This window comes from Lynx rufus, unplaced genomic scaffold, assembly GCF_022079265.1.
Source record: "Lynx rufus isolate CCGP_SWC_20201006 ecotype Redwood Valley unplaced genomic scaffold, mLynRuf1.p SCAF_9, whole genome shotgun sequence".
Classification (NCBI taxonomy): domain Eukaryota; kingdom Metazoa; phylum Chordata; class Mammalia; order Carnivora; family Felidae; genus Lynx; species Lynx rufus.
Window position 1 is genome coordinate 61,785,254 of NW_025814897.1, and position 18,117 is coordinate 61,803,370.

General features: G+C 39.2%; 2 protein-coding genes across 2 annotated transcripts; both read right to left on the reverse strand.

The window, feature by feature from the left end:
- Window positions 1-2,803: 2,803 nt before the first annotated feature.
- On the reverse strand, window positions 2,804-3,778 carry LOC124505952 (olfactory receptor 52Z1-like). Its single transcript, XM_047071996.1, is given in 1 exon segment — window positions 2,804-3,778. A coding segment is annotated over 1 exon segment (969 nt). The 5' UTR covers window positions 3,773-3,778.
- A 10,271-nt stretch (window positions 3,779-14,049) lies between these two features.
- Window positions 14,050-17,648, reverse strand: LOC124505954 (olfactory receptor 51V1). The gene is made up of 2 exons (XM_047071997.1): window positions 17,583-17,648; window positions 14,050-15,012 (listed from the first exon to the last, which is right to left on the reverse strand). The coding sequence occupies exons 1-2, from the start codon at window positions 17,646-17,648 to the stop codon at window positions 14,050-14,052; spliced, it is 1,029 nt and encodes a 342-aa protein (XP_046927953.1).
- Window positions 17,649-18,117: the final 469 nt, after the last annotated feature.

The following is an 18,117-nucleotide window of genomic DNA, read 5'->3' on the forward strand; positions in this document are numbered from 1 at the left end:
TTGTGCTTCTAGCAGCTCAGCACACACAGTGTACTCCTGACTCCTTCAGCATATACCAATCCCTGAGCCCTCAACCTGAAAGCTCCTCTACATTTGAGGCTGACGACTCAATCATTGTTTATTCCTGTCATATTTCATACATTCTGGGTGGGAAATTGGTATTTCCTTAGTTCCTCACTGTCAAAAATCAAGCCTTAAAAAGTCTCCTTTTTTTTATAATTTTTTAATGTTTATCTATTTTTGAGAGACAGAGACACAGAGAAAGAGAGAGAGAGAGAGAGAGCCTGAGTGGGGGAGGAGCAGTGAGAGAGAGACACATTCTGAAGCAGGCTCCAGGCTCCTAGCTGTCACCACAGAGCCCGACACAGGGCTCAAACCTCAAACCATGAGATCATGACCTGAGCCGAAGTCAGATGCTTCACCACCTGAGCCACCCAGGCACCCCTTAAAAAGTTTTCTCCTTGAAGGCTCACTTACACCACTCATTTAATCAAATATTTTGTTATCATTCTGTACTCTATTTCCTCTCTGACTCCCTTTCAATCCTTGGAGAATTTACTTCTGATCCAGAATCCTATTTGCTACAACTTTTGGCAACATTTTATGTGACTTCCGTATCTATGATGATGACCCATTCCAACCATTTTTCTATGAATTATTGTTATCAGGGCTATGTTGAGTTTGGTGAGATCAGTTCTTTGATGTTTCTGTTCATAAAAGTTACCAACACCATCAAAATAAAATTTGCTTTTATTAAATTCCAAATACATCATATGACATATTTCATTTAATTGTCAACCAATAAAGAAGGTACTAAAATAATTCCTTTTAAGGGCAAGAACCAATAGTTACATAACAGGACAATTTTATTTATTTATTTTTTATTTTTTTTTTAATTAAAAAAAATTTTAACGTTTATTTATTTTTGAGACAGAGAGAGACAGAGCATGAACAGGGGAGGGGCAGAGAGAGGGAGACACAGAATCTGAAATAGGCTCCAGGCTCTGAGCTGTCAGCACAGAGCCCGACGTGGGCTCGAACGCACGAACCGTGAGATCATGACCTGAGCCGAAGTCGGTCGCTTAACCGACCGAGCCATCCAGTCGCCCAACAGGACAATTTTATACAGTTAGTGTGGGACTGGCAAACCAGGATTTCTCATATCAAAGGGTTTTTTTTTTTAACTCTTAAAATAGATTTCCTTGCTCAAATTCAAGTGAATATAACATATATTTCAAACTAAAGAAGTTATCCAAGATTCTAAGGGTCAAGGCAACATGCTTTCATTTCCCACATTGATTGTTTTATATATATATATAAATATATTAAATATATATATAAATAAATATATATAAATAAATATATTAAATATATTTATTTTAATATATTATAAATAAATAATATTTATATATATAAATAAATATATTTATATATATAAATATATATATAAATAAATATATATATAAATAAATATATTAAATATATATATAAGATATATATATCACATATATATGATATATATATGTGATAGATATATGTGATGTATATTACATCATGTGTATATATACATCCTATATCATATATATATCATATATATATATATCATTAGCATGCATGTGTATATATGTGTGTTTTTATAATGTGTATATATATTACATTGTACATATATTAATGTGTCTAGTGTATACAAACACACATCACATATACATAATAGAAAAACAAAGAAAAAAGGCTAACCCTGAAAAGGTTGCAAGTGTTCAAGGTAATGCTTGAAAGTTCATTGTTTGTCTATCTTCAAGTGTATATAAGGTCAGATTGCACATTCTCAGAGCATGTGCTAAGGCCTGCTGAAGGAGAGATTGTAAGAATACTATCTTAAATGAAGAAATTAAAGTACAATCTGGAGACAAGTTTCCATAAAATAATATTTGGTGTGAATACAGCCTCTTTAAATACAACTATGTGTAAACATCTTATTTAGTCTTTCACTGCCTTTTTTTTGGACCTGGTTATGGTATTTTTCATCTGTTAGTCCCTCCCTTGGTGAAGTCTGTTGACACCAGGATGCTTCATTAATGATTTGGGCCCAAAGTCTTCACTATGTAGGGAACAAAGTGTTAACTTTTAAGTTGTCTATGTGGTCTCAGGTGGATTGATTTCACTTATTATTTGTTTTCATTCAGTATCATCTGTTCATTCAATAAACCTATACGATGTGCCTTTTCTATACAGTAGACTTTCTATCAGTGATTCAGAAAATATCTCATTTTAGAACTCACATTTTAATTGCTGTAAAAGGTACAGATACAAATAATTATTGCTTATTGTTTATTGTTTATTGTGGCTTCAAGCTCTTAGCCCAAGTATTTACTGACTGTGGTGGGAGTGTTTTATATTTCAGCAGAATTTCAACTGTTTCTACAAACACTCAATGACTCACTATTTTCACTTCCCAGATCTACCCAAGACAATTCTATCTGGGTTTAACCCTAAAATATGTTTTTCTTAGTGTTATCTTGTGTATGCTTAAGAATAAGTTAAAATGCAAGATAATAGGATATCTAGGAGAATTGAGAATATCATTCATTTATTTTTCTCAACAATTTTAAGTGCTTTAGGGAGATACATTGGAAACTTTGGCATTTATTATCCTTCTAAGTTTATTGAGAGTTACTTATGGATTCTCTTTATTCCCATTGCTCATTCAGTTTGTGTGTGTGTGTGTGTGTGTGTGTGTGTGTATGTGAGAAAGAGAGAGAGAAAAGTTGGGGGGTGGTTATTCAGAAATAGCCAGCATTTAGCATTATTCTTCATTTTCACAATGTGTGCTGATGGGGGAGCAAAGCAAAATTACTCGGTCTTGAATCTGTTTGGTCTTCACCCCATAAATGATGGGGTTTAGCATAGGGGGCACTACCACATAGAGGTTGGCTACCAGGATGTAGATGTGTTGAGGGACGGTTTTACCCCCAAATCGATGGGCAAAAAAGGAAAAGAATGCTGGAGCCTAGAACATAAGTATGACACAGATATGGGAACCACGAGTGTTGAGGGCCTTGAATCGGGCAGAGTCGAAGGTAACTGAAACACTGTAAAGGATCATCGCGTAGGACATAATGATGAACACAATGTCTAGTCCTGTAGACAGTAGGGCCACAGTCAGGCCATAAATGATGTTGACACTGATATTGTCACATGACAATCTGGCAATGCCCATGTGCTCACAGTACGAATGGGGAATGATGTTTCTCACACAATATGAAAGTCGGTGTACCAGGAAGATGAATGGAAAACAGATGATAAAGCTCCTGACCACAGCTGTGATGCCAATTTTCCCAGTGGCTGAGGAGGTTAAGATTGTGGTATATCTCAGTGGGTGACAGATGGCCACATAGCGGTCAAATGCCATGGCCAGGAGAATAGCAGAATCTACCGCAAAGAGGAAATGGATGAAGAACATCTGAGATACACAACTACCCAAGGATATATCCATGGAATGGAACCAGAAGATGGCCAGCATCTTGGGGGCTGTGGCTGTGGAGAGCAGGACATCTGATGAGGCCAGCATGAAAAGGAAGACATACATAGGCTCATGGAGACGGCGCTCAGTTACAATCAGGAAGATCAAGAAGATGTTGCCCATGACAGCCAAAATGTACATAGAACAGATAGGGATGGAGATCCAGGTATGAGAATCTTCCAGTCCTGGGATTCCAGTCAGGACATACCACATATCCTGGGGATGGGTGTGATGGTAAGAGAAAGGGGCCATCTGGGGCAGTATATTCCAGACCTAGCATCTGGATTAAAGACCACAGGGCTGACTGAGGATTGAGGAGCAGCACCACTTTCAGCTGAATGACATCTGATTAGATTGTTTGGCAATATTTTCTTCTCTGTGAAAAGATAGTGAGACGTTAATACGCCTAAAATTGCACTCTGACTCCTTCCATGGAAGAATTAAGTCATATCTTGGGAAAAAATGCTTCACATTAATAAGTGCTTCATATGTGCCATAGCACTTTATACATATCACCTTATTAAATCTTCACAATAGCCTGTTGAAAAGACCTTTACAATGATCCTCAACATGGATACTGTTGTTATTCCAACAGATGCAAAAATATTCCACAGACTTTCAGCTTCTTGTCCCAGGTCCCATTGGATTCAGGGTCAGACAGCATAGATTTGAAAGCTCTGATCACAGCCACCACCCAATACTCCCTATAAAAATAAAACTAGACACAAAAACATGTCATCAAATTGTTCACTGATCGTATCCCTGAAGTATTATACTTCCTAAGGAAGAGGGAGGGAATTCATTTTTAACTAAACACATTTTGGGCAATACAGTACATATGCTCTTCTCAACCTTGATGGGCCGCTGGAATGATGCTAAGGGCCATGATAGGCACTAAACATCTACAGGTGACTTCATTGATTCTTTTCAGCTAATCAACATATTTCTTAAAATTATACGATGAATATTAAAAATCTAAAGAATATGCAGCCTCAAACTGAGTTGGACTCTTAAATGGATGGATATGCCTGACAAGTTGTGAAGGAAAAATTCACTGTCCAATTTGGGTCCCTGCTTGAAAATTAGACAATATATTACTTCAAAATACCGCCAAGCAGGAAGTAACAGGGTTTCACATTAGGAAGTGGGGTCTCAGGCCTTCAATAAAAGGGAGGGAGGGTAATCTACTGGTTACTACTTTTCTGTAGTTGCAACAGAATGCATAAAAGCAAGGGATGTGTTGGGTGAAATGCCAGCGAGGAGATAGCCCATCTGAGTGGGATGTGTGTGTGAGGGGGCGTTTTCCTATGAATACATAGCTATAAGTGAGGGTATAAACATGGATACAAAGCAGGTGGATGACAAGTGGCTTCCATCCTCCCCAGTCCCCATTCTCAAATCAAAGGGGGCTGAATGTATTTGCTTAAGAGGAACATGGGCTTAAGAGATGTCTGCCTTTTTACCTCTTGATTGCATTGGAGTCAGTATCATTGTGCAGCATAGTTTTACCACCTTTACTTTCAGTTTTTATTAGGTGTTCAATATTCCAGTACTTCATATCATATGATTGAAATATTTGGAATCCATTTCTTTCTTTTTCTTTTTTTTTTAACTGAAGTATAGTTGATATGCAATGTAGCATTAGTTTCAAGTGTACCACACTGTGATTCCACAAGTCTATTATATGTTATAGTATGTTATATACTTGCCGTGAGTGTCCCATATGTCACCATGCAATTCTATTACAATCCCACTGAACAGATTCCCCATGCTTGCCATTTATTCCCGTGACTGCAAGCTTCTACCCCTCTCTCCCTTCCTCATGTTGCCCGTCCTCTGACCTGCAGCCTGTTTGGCAAGCATTAGTTTGTTCTCTATATTCATTTGGATGCCATTTTTTGAGTTAAAGTTTAGCGGACGTAATACTCAAAGGGTCACCCCATTAGGACTTTCCTTAAGTTGGTATATGATTCTTTCAAAATAATGTAATAAAATTTTGAGATGATTAAGTCTATCGATCTACTTTAGTTCCATAAACCAACTGTGTAGCCATTTAACATGAAGCTAAAATTAATTGCTGGAAATTTATTTCCAATTGGATTACAGAGTTTCGGGGACAGAAAGAAAAGATTAATCTCTGTGTGAAGTGCAGTTATGGGGAGGGGATGTTTAGTGAGTGGGGCTTTATCAGGACATCCGAGATGGGGAAGAGGAGAGTCTAAATGATGGAAGAAAAAGAAACAGAGATAGAAGAGACATAAGACAAATTTTACAGATTTTCTTCTAACTTTCCTGGTGATCTTTTGGGGCACCAGTGAGTGATCTGTTTCATTGTATTCCTTTTTGTTGTGATATAGCATTATCAACTACAGCTCCCCAACTTATAACTCTGGGGCTCTAGGAAGCATATTTTATAATATTACAAATGGCAGATTCAGACTGAATCATGAATATATGCATAGAGGCAGTGTGTGGTTTATAGGGATTGCATAAATCTGGGACCCATAGAATTATATTTAAGTGATAGCTACATCCTATTCTGACTGTATTACCACTAAAAACTACTTAATGGGAGGCTTAGTTTCCAGTTGTAAAACACCTAAAAGTAAACATCAATTACAAATGTGGGTCAGTATGTTAGGGTGGTTGCCACGTAAGTCAGATTCATTTTTAGCTCAACATCAGATGAGATTAGGGCACTTGCAAAATTACCATCATTAAGATCAAAATAATTATTACACTGAACAAGTTCAAATTTTTGGACTTCAAGCTTCGGATCCTCTAGACAGAGATTGAGCTAATATACAGTATCCATAAAGGCCTAGACTTACTTTCATATGCTAGACACAAATGTGAATTGGTAATTTTCACCCCCAATCTGTCATTTCAGTCTTATAAAGTACAAGCGATTCAGCATGGTGAACTTGGCTTAGAAATGGAGTTTTAGGAGCACTTGGGTGGCTCAGTCAGTTACGCATCCAACTTCAGCTCAAGTCATGATCTCATGGTTTGTGAGCTGGAGCCCTACATCAGACTCTGTGCTGACAGCTCAGGCTCAGAGCCTGGAGCCTACTTTGGATTCTGTATTTCCCTCTCTCTCTGCCCCTCCACTGCTTTCACTCTGTCAGTCTCTCATATAAAATTAAACATTAAAAAAAAAAGAAATGGGGTTCTATTCTAGCCTCATGTTCAGTGTATCATCTTTGTTATATAGGGAAGGGAGTTGAAATCTCTGAGTTTAGGTTTTTTAATCTGTGTTTAGCCCAGCACCTGATGTATAGTGAATAGTCTGTAAATTTTAGGGGGAAATGCGTGCATGTATTTACATACATACACACATATGCATTTTCTTTAACTACTAGACTTGTTTAGCTACAAAGCCTTGCTTTTACTACTGGAACTGGAATCCAAATTCATTGCATCTATGCACAGCATTCAGGCCCACATTTCAAAGAAAAAGAACCATTGAGCAAAATGGAAACCAAGTGCGTCTAAAAGGAAAACCTCTATTTGTGCCTTTGCAGATGGCCCATTTAGGAAAAGAGCACAAAGAGATACTACAATTGCCCATGAGTCCCATTACAGCCACATCCAATGCCTCATAGGGAAAGACTGAGAGAAATGCAAGATGATTAGTTGCTAGGAAGACGGAGCTGCCTCGAGTTCCCTAAGATTTTCTTTCTTTCTTTTTTTTTTCCCCTGTGTTTCCAGGTGTCTTTTTCTACATGTCTTTGCTGAGCAAAACTCAGCTTACTTACCTATACTTTCTTGGATCCTGAAGGTATTTAACTGGTTGAGAGGGAAAAATAAAAGCAAGATGATGTTCAGAAGACAAACAGCAAATGTGGAGCTATTTATACCTCCTCTAGGCATCTCTCAGGCCCTAGACCTTCAGTCCCCAGAGGACTGAACTTTACACACTGGTGGAAGGAGATGGCCCAGAGTCGGCTCCTGGGAGAAACACACCCACTGTCTCTCCCTCTACAGCATGTGCAGGGTTTCCTTGGTCCAGCACTCTGGGACATCCAAGTTAGCACACACTTGCATTGAGTACCCAGATCTTCTTTGTGTGGCAGAGATGCTTGCTAGTGCAATACTGTCTTGTTCCCATGGAGGCATCTGCAAATGTAGACTGTGAATGCCACATGTGGAAGGATTGTATGCTTTTGAGAGGGTAACTAAGACGAGATTCTGTCACCTTACTTACCTTGAAATTTTAAGGCTCCTTGGCTTTCTCTCTCTTCCATTGGTCACATGGTAGAATTTCCATCAGAAGGGTCCAGAAATGCCATTAGCTACCATAGAGAGTTTTATTTGGATTTTGATGTGGATTTTTATTTTCTCATCCTGAGCTGCTCTTCTTCTTTTCTTTCTCCCTTTCCTCCTCTTCCTCCTTCTTCTTTCAGAGACAAAGAGAGTGGACGAGGGACATAGGAAGAGGGAGAGAAAGAATCCCTATTCAGTGCTCAGTGCTCAGCGTGGAGTCTGACATGAGTCTTGATCTTACAACCTGGGATCATGACCTGATCACAAGTCGAACGCTTAACTGACTGAGTCACCCAGGTGCCTCTCTTTTCCTTTTCCTTTCTCTGTCCTGGTAACTTTTCTCTAAATGCATTGGGATTGTCTGGGGGGTTGGGCTAAGGTTCTAATTATAATCATAATCTTAATTTCACATTTCTTTTATTGTTTAATTTTGCTTTTTAAAAAAATTTGGAGAATCCTTTCATATATGTAGTAACCCTTTTTTGTCTTTTCTGTATCTATCACAGACCCTCACACGAGTTTTGTCTCTCTTGGTTATTATTCTTTCTCAATTCCTATTACAATATGTTTGCTCTTCCCTTCTGCACACTGTGGAAGGTAATCTGAGAAGCTGACTGCAATCATGCCCTTCTCTATCTATCTCTCTGTGTGTGCTGCTGTTGTCATCTGTGATGGAGCCCATTTCTCCTCCCCTGGAACCTGGGATGACAGTTCTTGTGACCACATAATGTAGCAGGAATGATGGTGATGTTCTTGGGTGACTGAGCCAATGTAATACGAAGTCTGGCAACTTCTACCTTGTTTTTTATTCAAAGCCAGGCACCCATATTAGGAATAGAACTCCATTGAAATCATACCAATAGTATGAAGAAGCTATCCCCATGGAGAGAGGGTGACTATGGAGATGAGCCCAAAGGCACCAGGCATGGGACTGAAGTCCGTGGACTTTTCAACTCAGTTGAGGCTGAATTCTTAGTTGAATGCTGCCTATTGAGGTACCACAGCCCACTCCTTATGGAAACAGAACCATATGGTCAAGCCTTACCTGGATTGTTGACCCACAGGATTGTGAGAAACAATAAGTCATTGTTGTTTGGAGACACTAAGTTTGGGGATGGTTTGTTACACAAGAGATAACAATTATAACATAGCAAATATTTTGAAATGATTTCATAATTTTCTTTTGGTCCTGACTTCAATTTGTTAAATTTAACTTTTTTTTAAGTTTATTTATTTTTGAGAGAGAGCAAGCATGAATGGGGGAGGGCCAGAGAAAGAGGGAGAGAGGGAGAGAATCCCAAGCAAACTCTGTGCTATCAGCACGGAGCCTGATGTGGGGCTTGAACCCACTATCCACAAGATCATGACCTGAGATGAAATCAAGAGTCGGCAGCTTAACCAACTGAGCCACCCAGGCACCCCAACTTTAAACGATTCTTATATCATATGATCTATTTCTTGTCTATTTCTCTACTCTCTTTATTTTCTTATTTTATTCCCATATCTACCAATTAGTCATAGAGAGAATGACTTCAGATCGAAGCAATATAATGTAGTTTCTCTAGGACACACCGGTGTGTGAGTGTGTCTGTGTGTGTTGTGTGGGTGTTCTTGCAGGGGAGACAGAGCATTTATCACCAGAAACATTTTTATTTTTATTTTTATTTTCTATTTTCAACAGAAGCTCTTCACTTAAAATGCTTCCTGTTTTCCAGGAATATTGATAACGTTGTATAAGGAAGAGTGAGGGGGTTCTTTCAGAGTAAGGTGGTTACTAGTTTTTTGTCAGTTTTAACTGACTACCATTTCTGTCATGGTTTTTCCTCCCACAAAATCAACACTTGCTCAAGAGTGCTTTCAAGCCTATGTCCATGCACTTTCAACTACTCCTATTAATTCCCCATTTGAGGAATGTATGACTCAAAAGGCCTCAGATCTGTTCTCACTACTTTCCATTACAGGGTGGACTCTCTTTTTTGGCATTTGTGTCAGGGTTTGTGGTATTTCCAGTGTTTTCCCTAACAGTAGGCTACTGTCCCCCAACCCTCTCTCCCTAGACAGTCTTTTGGGTGTGGCTTGGGGGCTGGCTCAGAAAGTAGGAGATTGTTTTTCTCTCTATACATGAAAATATGGGTTGGCTCTTCTGCTCCTTATCGATTGAGGGAGGGCAAGGAACGTGTAAACATACTGAGATACAAGTGTCTACTGTTATCGTCAGGATCCCAGTAGCTTTCCTCAACATTTCACAGGGATTTTATGCTATCTTCTAGATCCTGTGTTACTGTGGAAATCGGCAAGGCCATTCTGGTTTCCATTCCTACAGGTATCAGCTGTTTGTTTACTAACTTATTTGTTTCCCTTTTGAAGCTACTAGTGTGTCCTTTCTACTGCTCCCATTTTATATAAAAACTTAATGATTGCATGTCTGATTTTTAAACAATGGAGCCAATATTGATGCATTACTATTAATCAAAGCCCACAGTTTACATCAAGATTCACCTTCTCTGTTACAGTTCTATGGTTCTGATAAGTACAGATCTATCCAAGAGTAGAACTTTCCTATGGAACGATTCCTGAGCTGAAATGGCATAAAACAAAGAAGCAATTACCATTAATTCATATGAAAAATTGTTTTAGCATGTCCAGTCCCCCAAAATAATCTCTGTTAAGGTTTTCTGGTGCCTTTAGATATGTCTTGCTAACAGATGCACAAAATTAATCTGGATAAAGCACAGATGCTCAGAGACACGGTTCAGAACTCTGGGGGGTTGATGCTGTGATGTTGAGTGTGGGTCCCCAGGAAGGCTGGCCTCCTCTCGCTCCCTCTGTAATGGCTCAATGCAAAACACACACTGAACGCTTGTTTTGCCTTTTTTGTAAAAGTGAAAATACTCTTCAGAGTTCTTTCAAGTAGTGACAACAGGTACTGATGTAGGTCTTTCCGAAGAGCTAAGGGGCATAACGTGAACTTTCAAAAAGTGGGGATACCTGTACATAATGTCATATACCCTCCATCACAGTATCATACAGATCACTTTCACTACTCTACAATTCCCTGTGCTCCACCCATTCAACCCTCCCTCTCTCTTCCTACACTCCTGGCTACACTCATCTTTATGCTATTTCTAATTTGTATAGTTTTGCCTTTTCCAGAATGTCATATATTTGGAATCATATACAGATGTAACCTTCTCTGGATGGCTTCTTTCACTCAAAACTGTGCATTAAAGGCTCTTCCATGTCTTTTCATAGCTTGATAGCTCTCTTTTTTTAAAAATTTTTTTAATGTTTGTTTGCTTTTGAGACAGAGAGAGACAGAGTGTGAGCAGGGGAGGGGCAGAGAGAAAGAGGGAGACAGAATCCAAAGCAGGCTCCAGGCTCCACGCTGTCAGCACAGAGCCCAATGCAGGGCTCAAGCTCACAAGCTGTGAGATCATGACCTGAGTCAAAGTCAGACTCCTAGCCGACCGAGCCACCCAGGCCCCCCCAGATGGTATTTTTAATACCTGTGGTAGGTCTGTCAATTCTCAATGTGAGGACCCTAGCTGATGGCTCTAAAATTGCCATCCTCCCTAGGAAAGGGTTTAGTTATTTTATGTTAGTGCTCCAAGATAGAGAGGCCTATGTAAAGCATACAATCCAAAGCACAAACTTTCGTAACTTGTTCCTTTCTGTGTAAAACCCAGTAATCAGGAAGTGTATTTTCATCAGCTTCCTTCCTTCATTTTCCTTCCTTTGACCCCCTTCCACTGGGTCATGGATTTTAAGACAATCTGAAGTTCTTCACAAGTCTCATCATTATAGTCCAATTACCCAGTTCTAGAACCAGCTGTGATTTCTGAGTATGTACCAGATATTTTCAAGCCCATTGTCCACAGCCATTGGTTCCAACTATTTTGGCTCATATTCCTACAAGTTGCCATAATCTTAGGTACAGATACTCAGAGCCTTGATGAATAGAGTCTTCAAATGGACCTTCCCACTCCTCATATTAAACATGACTCTCCAACCAACGACTCAGGTGTGTTAGGTATATGTCTCTGTTCCATTAACTCCATATAAGTTCACATCAGTCCTCCCAGCATGCCTGGCAGGGCAGAACATATCCTGCAGTTGCAGAGGCCCCTGCTTCCCCCAAACGGAGTCAGTGCTGAGCAAAGGTGATTATGTAGCATCAAGACATTGAAGGGAAGCTTGTCTAGCCGCTGAGCGATGTGTGCCCAAAGATGATCTGTGAGACACAGCATGACCTCTGCCGACTCAGTAGCTAACTCTCATTTCATTCTAAAACTGGGTCATACGGATCTTGTGCAATTGGCACATGCCAAGGTGCTTTGCTCTGTCCAGGAACTATTTATTTTCCCACTTTTAAGCGGTTGGAAACTAAAGTGTGTCTTTTTGCTTTCTACACTGACTACTTAATTGAATGGAACAATAACAAGGAGAGAAATATATAAACACAAGTCTGAAATAAAAATTTTAAGTACAGGGGCACCTGGGTGGCTCAGTTCATTAAGCATCTGACTTCGGCTCAGGTCATGATTTTGGAGTTCGTGGGCTCAAGCCCCGTCTCCGGCTCTGTGCTGACAGCTCAGAGCCTGGAGCCTGCTTTGGAGTCTGTGTCTCCCTCTCTCTCTCTGCCCCTCCCCTGCTCATGCTCTGTCTCTCTCTGTCTCAAAAATAAATAGAAATAACATTAAAAAATTAAAAATAAAATTTAAGTACATACACTCAGGTTTATATCTAAAAGAAATACTTGCTTCCTTGGTGTAAGATTACTCTGATGCATTAATCTGCTGAGTATTAGCTAACACTTTCCTCCTTAGGTACCTAAGAGATTTTAATAATATTAAACCAATTATTTTCTCTTTATCTCTGCACAGATACCTTTTTCCTTTCTTTCTTCCCTTCTTTTGAAAATTGAACTATATTACTTAGAAAGGAACCTATTTATGTTTTATATATATATTTTTTTAAATAAGAATCAATCAGGGGCACCTGGGTGGCTCAGTCGGTTAAGCATCCAACTTCGGCTCAGTTCATGATCTCACAGTCTGTGAGTTCGAGCCCCTTGTCGGGCTCTGTGCTGACAGCTCAGAGCCTGGAGCCTGTTTCATATTCTGTGTCTCCCTCTTTCTCCCTCCTCCCCCACTCATGCTCTGTCTCTCTCTTCTCAAAAATAAATATGTGTTAAAAAATTAAAAAAAAATCAGAATCAATCATAAGCCTAAAGTTTCATCTGCTCAGATTATTCCCCTATTTAGATTTAAAAGTGAAGGATTTGGAGCCAAATCCACTCCCACATATGGAGTCTACATATAAAATATAACAAGTGAGGATTCCAATTTAAGGTAGATGTGACGGATGCCTGACTGGCTCAGTTGGTGGAACATTCAACTCTTGATTTGGGGTTGTAAGTTCAAGCCCATGTTAAGTATAGAAATTACTTTAAAACATTTTTAAATCTTTAAAAAATAAAGTAGATGTGGGGAAAATTGAATCCATAGTCATATTCTATTTTATGTGCTCTTTATACTTGCAGTGTCCAATAAAGCAGCCACTGCATTGTCCAAAGCAACCTTCTTTTAACATTTAAATATAAATTAACTACAATTAACCAGATCAAAAATGTACTTGCCCAGTTATATTATTTACATTTCAAGGGCTCAATAGCCACATGGAGCTATTGTTATATGTTCGTCTATATTATTCTATATTAGAAAACGTCTCCATCCTTTTAGAAAATTTCTACTGCGCAATTCTGGTCCATCTAGTTATCACAACATCCTTGTGAGTTGGGCACTTTCCCCATTTTGAAGATTAATTGAGTCTCAGAATTAAAGAAGCTTCAAGGTATCCACCTTTGAAACCAGAAGACCTAGGATTTGAATCCAGCTCTGTTTCAATGCAAAGAAAATACTTGAATATCCATTTGGGGCACAATAACTAGTTTTATCCTTTCTTGAATATGATCATACTTATGGCATGAACATACTGTCTTGTTTTACACAAATTGACAGTTGGTAGAAAATGTATGGAATGTTTCAGATGGAGTCTCCCACCTCTAGCCCTAAGAACAGTTGACTTCCAAAACATAGGCTAAAATGGGACTTGTTTCTGCATTTATGTTTAAAATGTATTTTAAAATCAAGAATCATAGACCCTGGGCTAAATCTCTAATTCTAATAAAATTCATTTTTTTGGTATTGAATTTTGTGTGTTAGTTATTGTTGCTGTTTTGTTTTTTTAAAGACCTGAGCACCTCAATATATTTTCAGAGAAAAGAGTCTGAGCATTCTGCTACGAATCTGCTGGGTCTTGACACTGTAGATGATGGGGTTCATCAAAGGTGGAAAAAGGATGTAGATGTTGCCCATAAGTACATGGACCACAGGGGAGAGATGCTTGCCAAAACGGTGCATCATTGTGAGGCTAATGATAGGGATGTAGAACACGAGAACAGCACAAATGTGGGAGACACAAGTCTGAAATGATTTATGCCGCTCCTCCTGAGAGGCAATTACCAGCACTGACCTAAGAATCAGGAAATAGGAGTAAAGGATCAGAATAGCATCCAACAATAGTGTGAAAATGACCAGTATCAGGGCATAGTAGCTATTGAATCTTATGTCTGAGCAAGCGAGGCGGAGAAGATCCTGGTGTAGGCAGAATGAGTGAGAGAGGATGTGGGAATGGCAGTAATGGAAAAATTTCAGATTGATGATGGGGGGTGTAATAAAGAAGAAACTCCTACCTACTATGGCGAGCCCAATTTTGAAAATCCTGGAATTAGTCAGAATGGAGGAATAACGCAGTGGATTACAAATAGCAACATACCTATCAAAGGCCATCGTAAGGAGAACAGAGGACTCCATGAAGGAAAGACCATGGATAAAATAGGACTGGGCAATGCAGGAATTCAGGCTGATTTCTCGAATGAACCCCCACAGGATCCCCAGCACTGTGTGGAATGTGGACAGCCCCATGCACAGGTCAGTGAGGGCCAGCATGGCCAGGAAGTAGAACATGGGCTGGTGCAGGCTGGGCTCTGTCCGGATCACATGTAGCACCATGCAATTGCCCGAAAGCACCAGGGCATAGATGGTCAAAAAGGGAATGGAGATCCAGGGATACTGCTGCTCCAGGCCAGAAAATCCAGTGAGAAGAAAGGAGGAAGAATTCATGATAGGGCTTACCAAACCGGTAATTCTGGAACTGAGATACTTCTTCCGAGCAGAAAGGAAGTATTTTTCAAAAGAAATCCTCCAATTTCAGATGAGTAAGGTGAAATTTCTAAGTAAATGAAAATATACTTAAAGTTAATTAAGTTTACAAAGTATTAGATGAGTAACTCTCTTCTTTAGCCATGTATTATCTGCTACCTGGAAGAGAATAGTGTTCTCCTGATGTCATTTAAGAGCCATTATTCATCCACTGGCAAGATGCATAGATGTCCTTAGAAGCCACAAGCGAAAGCGAATAGACTAGAGGAAGCTAATTTTCAGAAAAGATATGTTACCTGGAATATTTTCCCAGAGGTTCTGGTAAAAGGTGTACCTGTAAAATTGAGAGCTGAGGTTTTTAAAGTAATTATTAGTTTCTTCCCTCTAATTCATTAAGCATTGAAAATAAAGAGTAAGAATTGGCAGGGCAACTGGGTCGTTCAGTCAGTTGAGTGTCCAACTTCAGCTCAGGTCATGATCTTGCCATTGGCGAGTTCGAGCCCTGTGTTGGCGAGTTCGAGCCCTGTGTTGGGCTCTGTACTGACAGCTCAGAGCCTGGAGCCTGCTTCAGATTCTGTGTCTCCCTCTCTCTCTGCCCCTCCCCCACTCATGCTCTGTCTCTCTTTGTCTCAAAAATAAATATAAACGTTAAAAAAATTTTTTTGAAGAGTAAGATTTAGCTTTTAAGTATCCAAAATCTGTTTAAATAGTCACTGTGTACCCATAGTTTTCCATTTTCTGCTGCTCTCCAAGTATATTTTTCCTCCAAATAGCACTTAGGGAAAGACGCTCCTGTTTTATTCCACTTCAGATAACATAGCCAAGAAGTACTTTTTGTTCTCCTGTGGTGATAAGTAGAGAGTAATATTTATGAAAGAGGCCTTTGGTGAGTGATTTCCCAGTAGAATTCTCACCCCCTGAGATGTTCAACTTATCTGTGCCCTTGTGATATGGAGACTTAGGTTGAAGACAGTCTCAGACACCTGCCCACTTAGTCATTTATTGAATCAGTAGGTTAAGTATTCATTTAATATACATTTATTGAACGTATGAGCAGCGTTTTTTTTTTCTCTTCCCGAGAACCTACCATTCTAAAGATTCGAAAGAGGGCCAATGTCAGTTAAGTCCGGAATTTTAAAAAGCCTCATTGCAACAGAATTGACTTGCTTCTTCCTCACATTGAGTTCTACCCCTGGGAGTCATGATAAAAGGTTTAAGCCTCTTATAATGTAGGCAGATGTTTAAAAGTCCATACTGGCTTTTGTGTTTGATTTAATTGTTCCAACATGTTAAATTAGCCTCAGATTCTGACTTCATCTTGTGACCTATTTCCCATCTTTGTCATACTAGCCCACCAGGCAGCTCCTCAGGCTAACCTTCTTCTGAATGCACCTTGTTTCCCTGTGAGACCTTTTCTAGAATCCTGTCTATTATTGCTTGCCCTGAACCCCTCTCCACATTAGATAACTTAGCCTGCTATTTTTAATTGTCTCCTTCGTTGAATGATTGGAGTGTTTGCTCTTGGAAGACAAATCTGTTAGCCTCAGCCTCAAGCACTTCCCTTCTTTTATTTCTCAAACACCATTTTTATTCTTTCATGAGATTTCCTTCCAAATATTCTTTCTGCCTAAGATGCTCTTTTCACAGAGATGGTCTTTCCCATCTTCTCCCCAACCTCTCCTCCACTTTTAAAACCAGCCTGTCCCTTTCGTCTTCAATTCAACTATTACTTCTCAGGAAGCCCCTTAACTAAGACAGATTTCCCCCGCATATCTATTATTTGGGTAACCATATTTATCTTTTTTTTTTTTTTGTATGAAGTTTATTGACAAATTGGTTTCCATACAACACCCAGTGCTCATCCCAAAAGGTGCCCTCCTCAATACCCATCACCCACCCGCCCCTCCCTCCCACCCCCCATCAACCCTCAGTTTGTTCTCAGTTTTTAACAGTCTCTTATGCTTTGGCTCTCTCCCACTCTAACGTCCTTTTTTTTTTTTTTTTTTACCTTCCCCTCCCCCATGGGTTCCTGTTAAGTTTCTCAGGATCCACATAAGAGTGAAACCATATGGTATCTGTCTTTCTCTGTATGGCTTATTTCACTTAGCATCACAATGGAAAAAAGACAGCCTCTTTAACAAATGGTGCTGGGAGAACTGGACAGCAACATGCAGAAGGTTGAAACTAGACCACTTTCTCACACCATTTACAAAAATAAACTCAAAATGGATAAAGGACCTAAATGTGAGACAGGAAACCATCAGAACCTTGGAGGAGAAAGCAGGAAAAGACCTCTCTGACCTCAGCCGTAGCAATCTCTTACTCGACACATCCCCAAAGGCAAGGGAATTAAAAGCAAAAGTGAATTACTGGGACCTTATGAAGATAAAAAGCTTCTGCACAGCAAAGGAAACAACCAACATATTTATCTTTATATAACTTATTGAATTTACAATTTGATATTCATTAGCCTACATAAGAGACTAAGGTCTCTACTAAGTTCCCTGAGAGGGGGCATAGTGTTAATTTTTATTCACCATTGTAGCCTGAAATTTACACCTCAAAGTCCTCACCTCTCCTGTGAGCTCATACTCATGGATACAGCTGCCTACTTTGATATCTTCATCTGGATATTTCATCTCAAAACTCAAGTTATAACAAAAAATATTTGGTTTTCCTCATAAAATGCCTTCACCAATCACAATATTGCTTAAGAAAACTCTCAAGAATCTTTCTCAATTCTTCCCTTTCCTTCCCTTTACTGGATATCAAATCCTTCATCTATTTCTATAGTTTCCACCCTAAAACATACCCAGAATATGTCCACTTCTTACCTATACATTACACACTGTCACTGTACTGGTAACATCATCAACTGTTCCTTGGCTATTGTAATTGGCTAATTTGCCAGCTAGATTTATTGTTTTTGCACTTGCCCCTTAAAGTTGTATTTTCCCCAAAGAAACCAGATTGCTCTTCTGCAAACATCTACTGGATCACATGAGCTTATGTTAAACAAAACAAAACAAAGCAAAACAAAACAAATGCCACTGATGGATTTTCATTGCTCTTAAAATAAAAAATAATTTATTTCTCATAGTCAGAAAA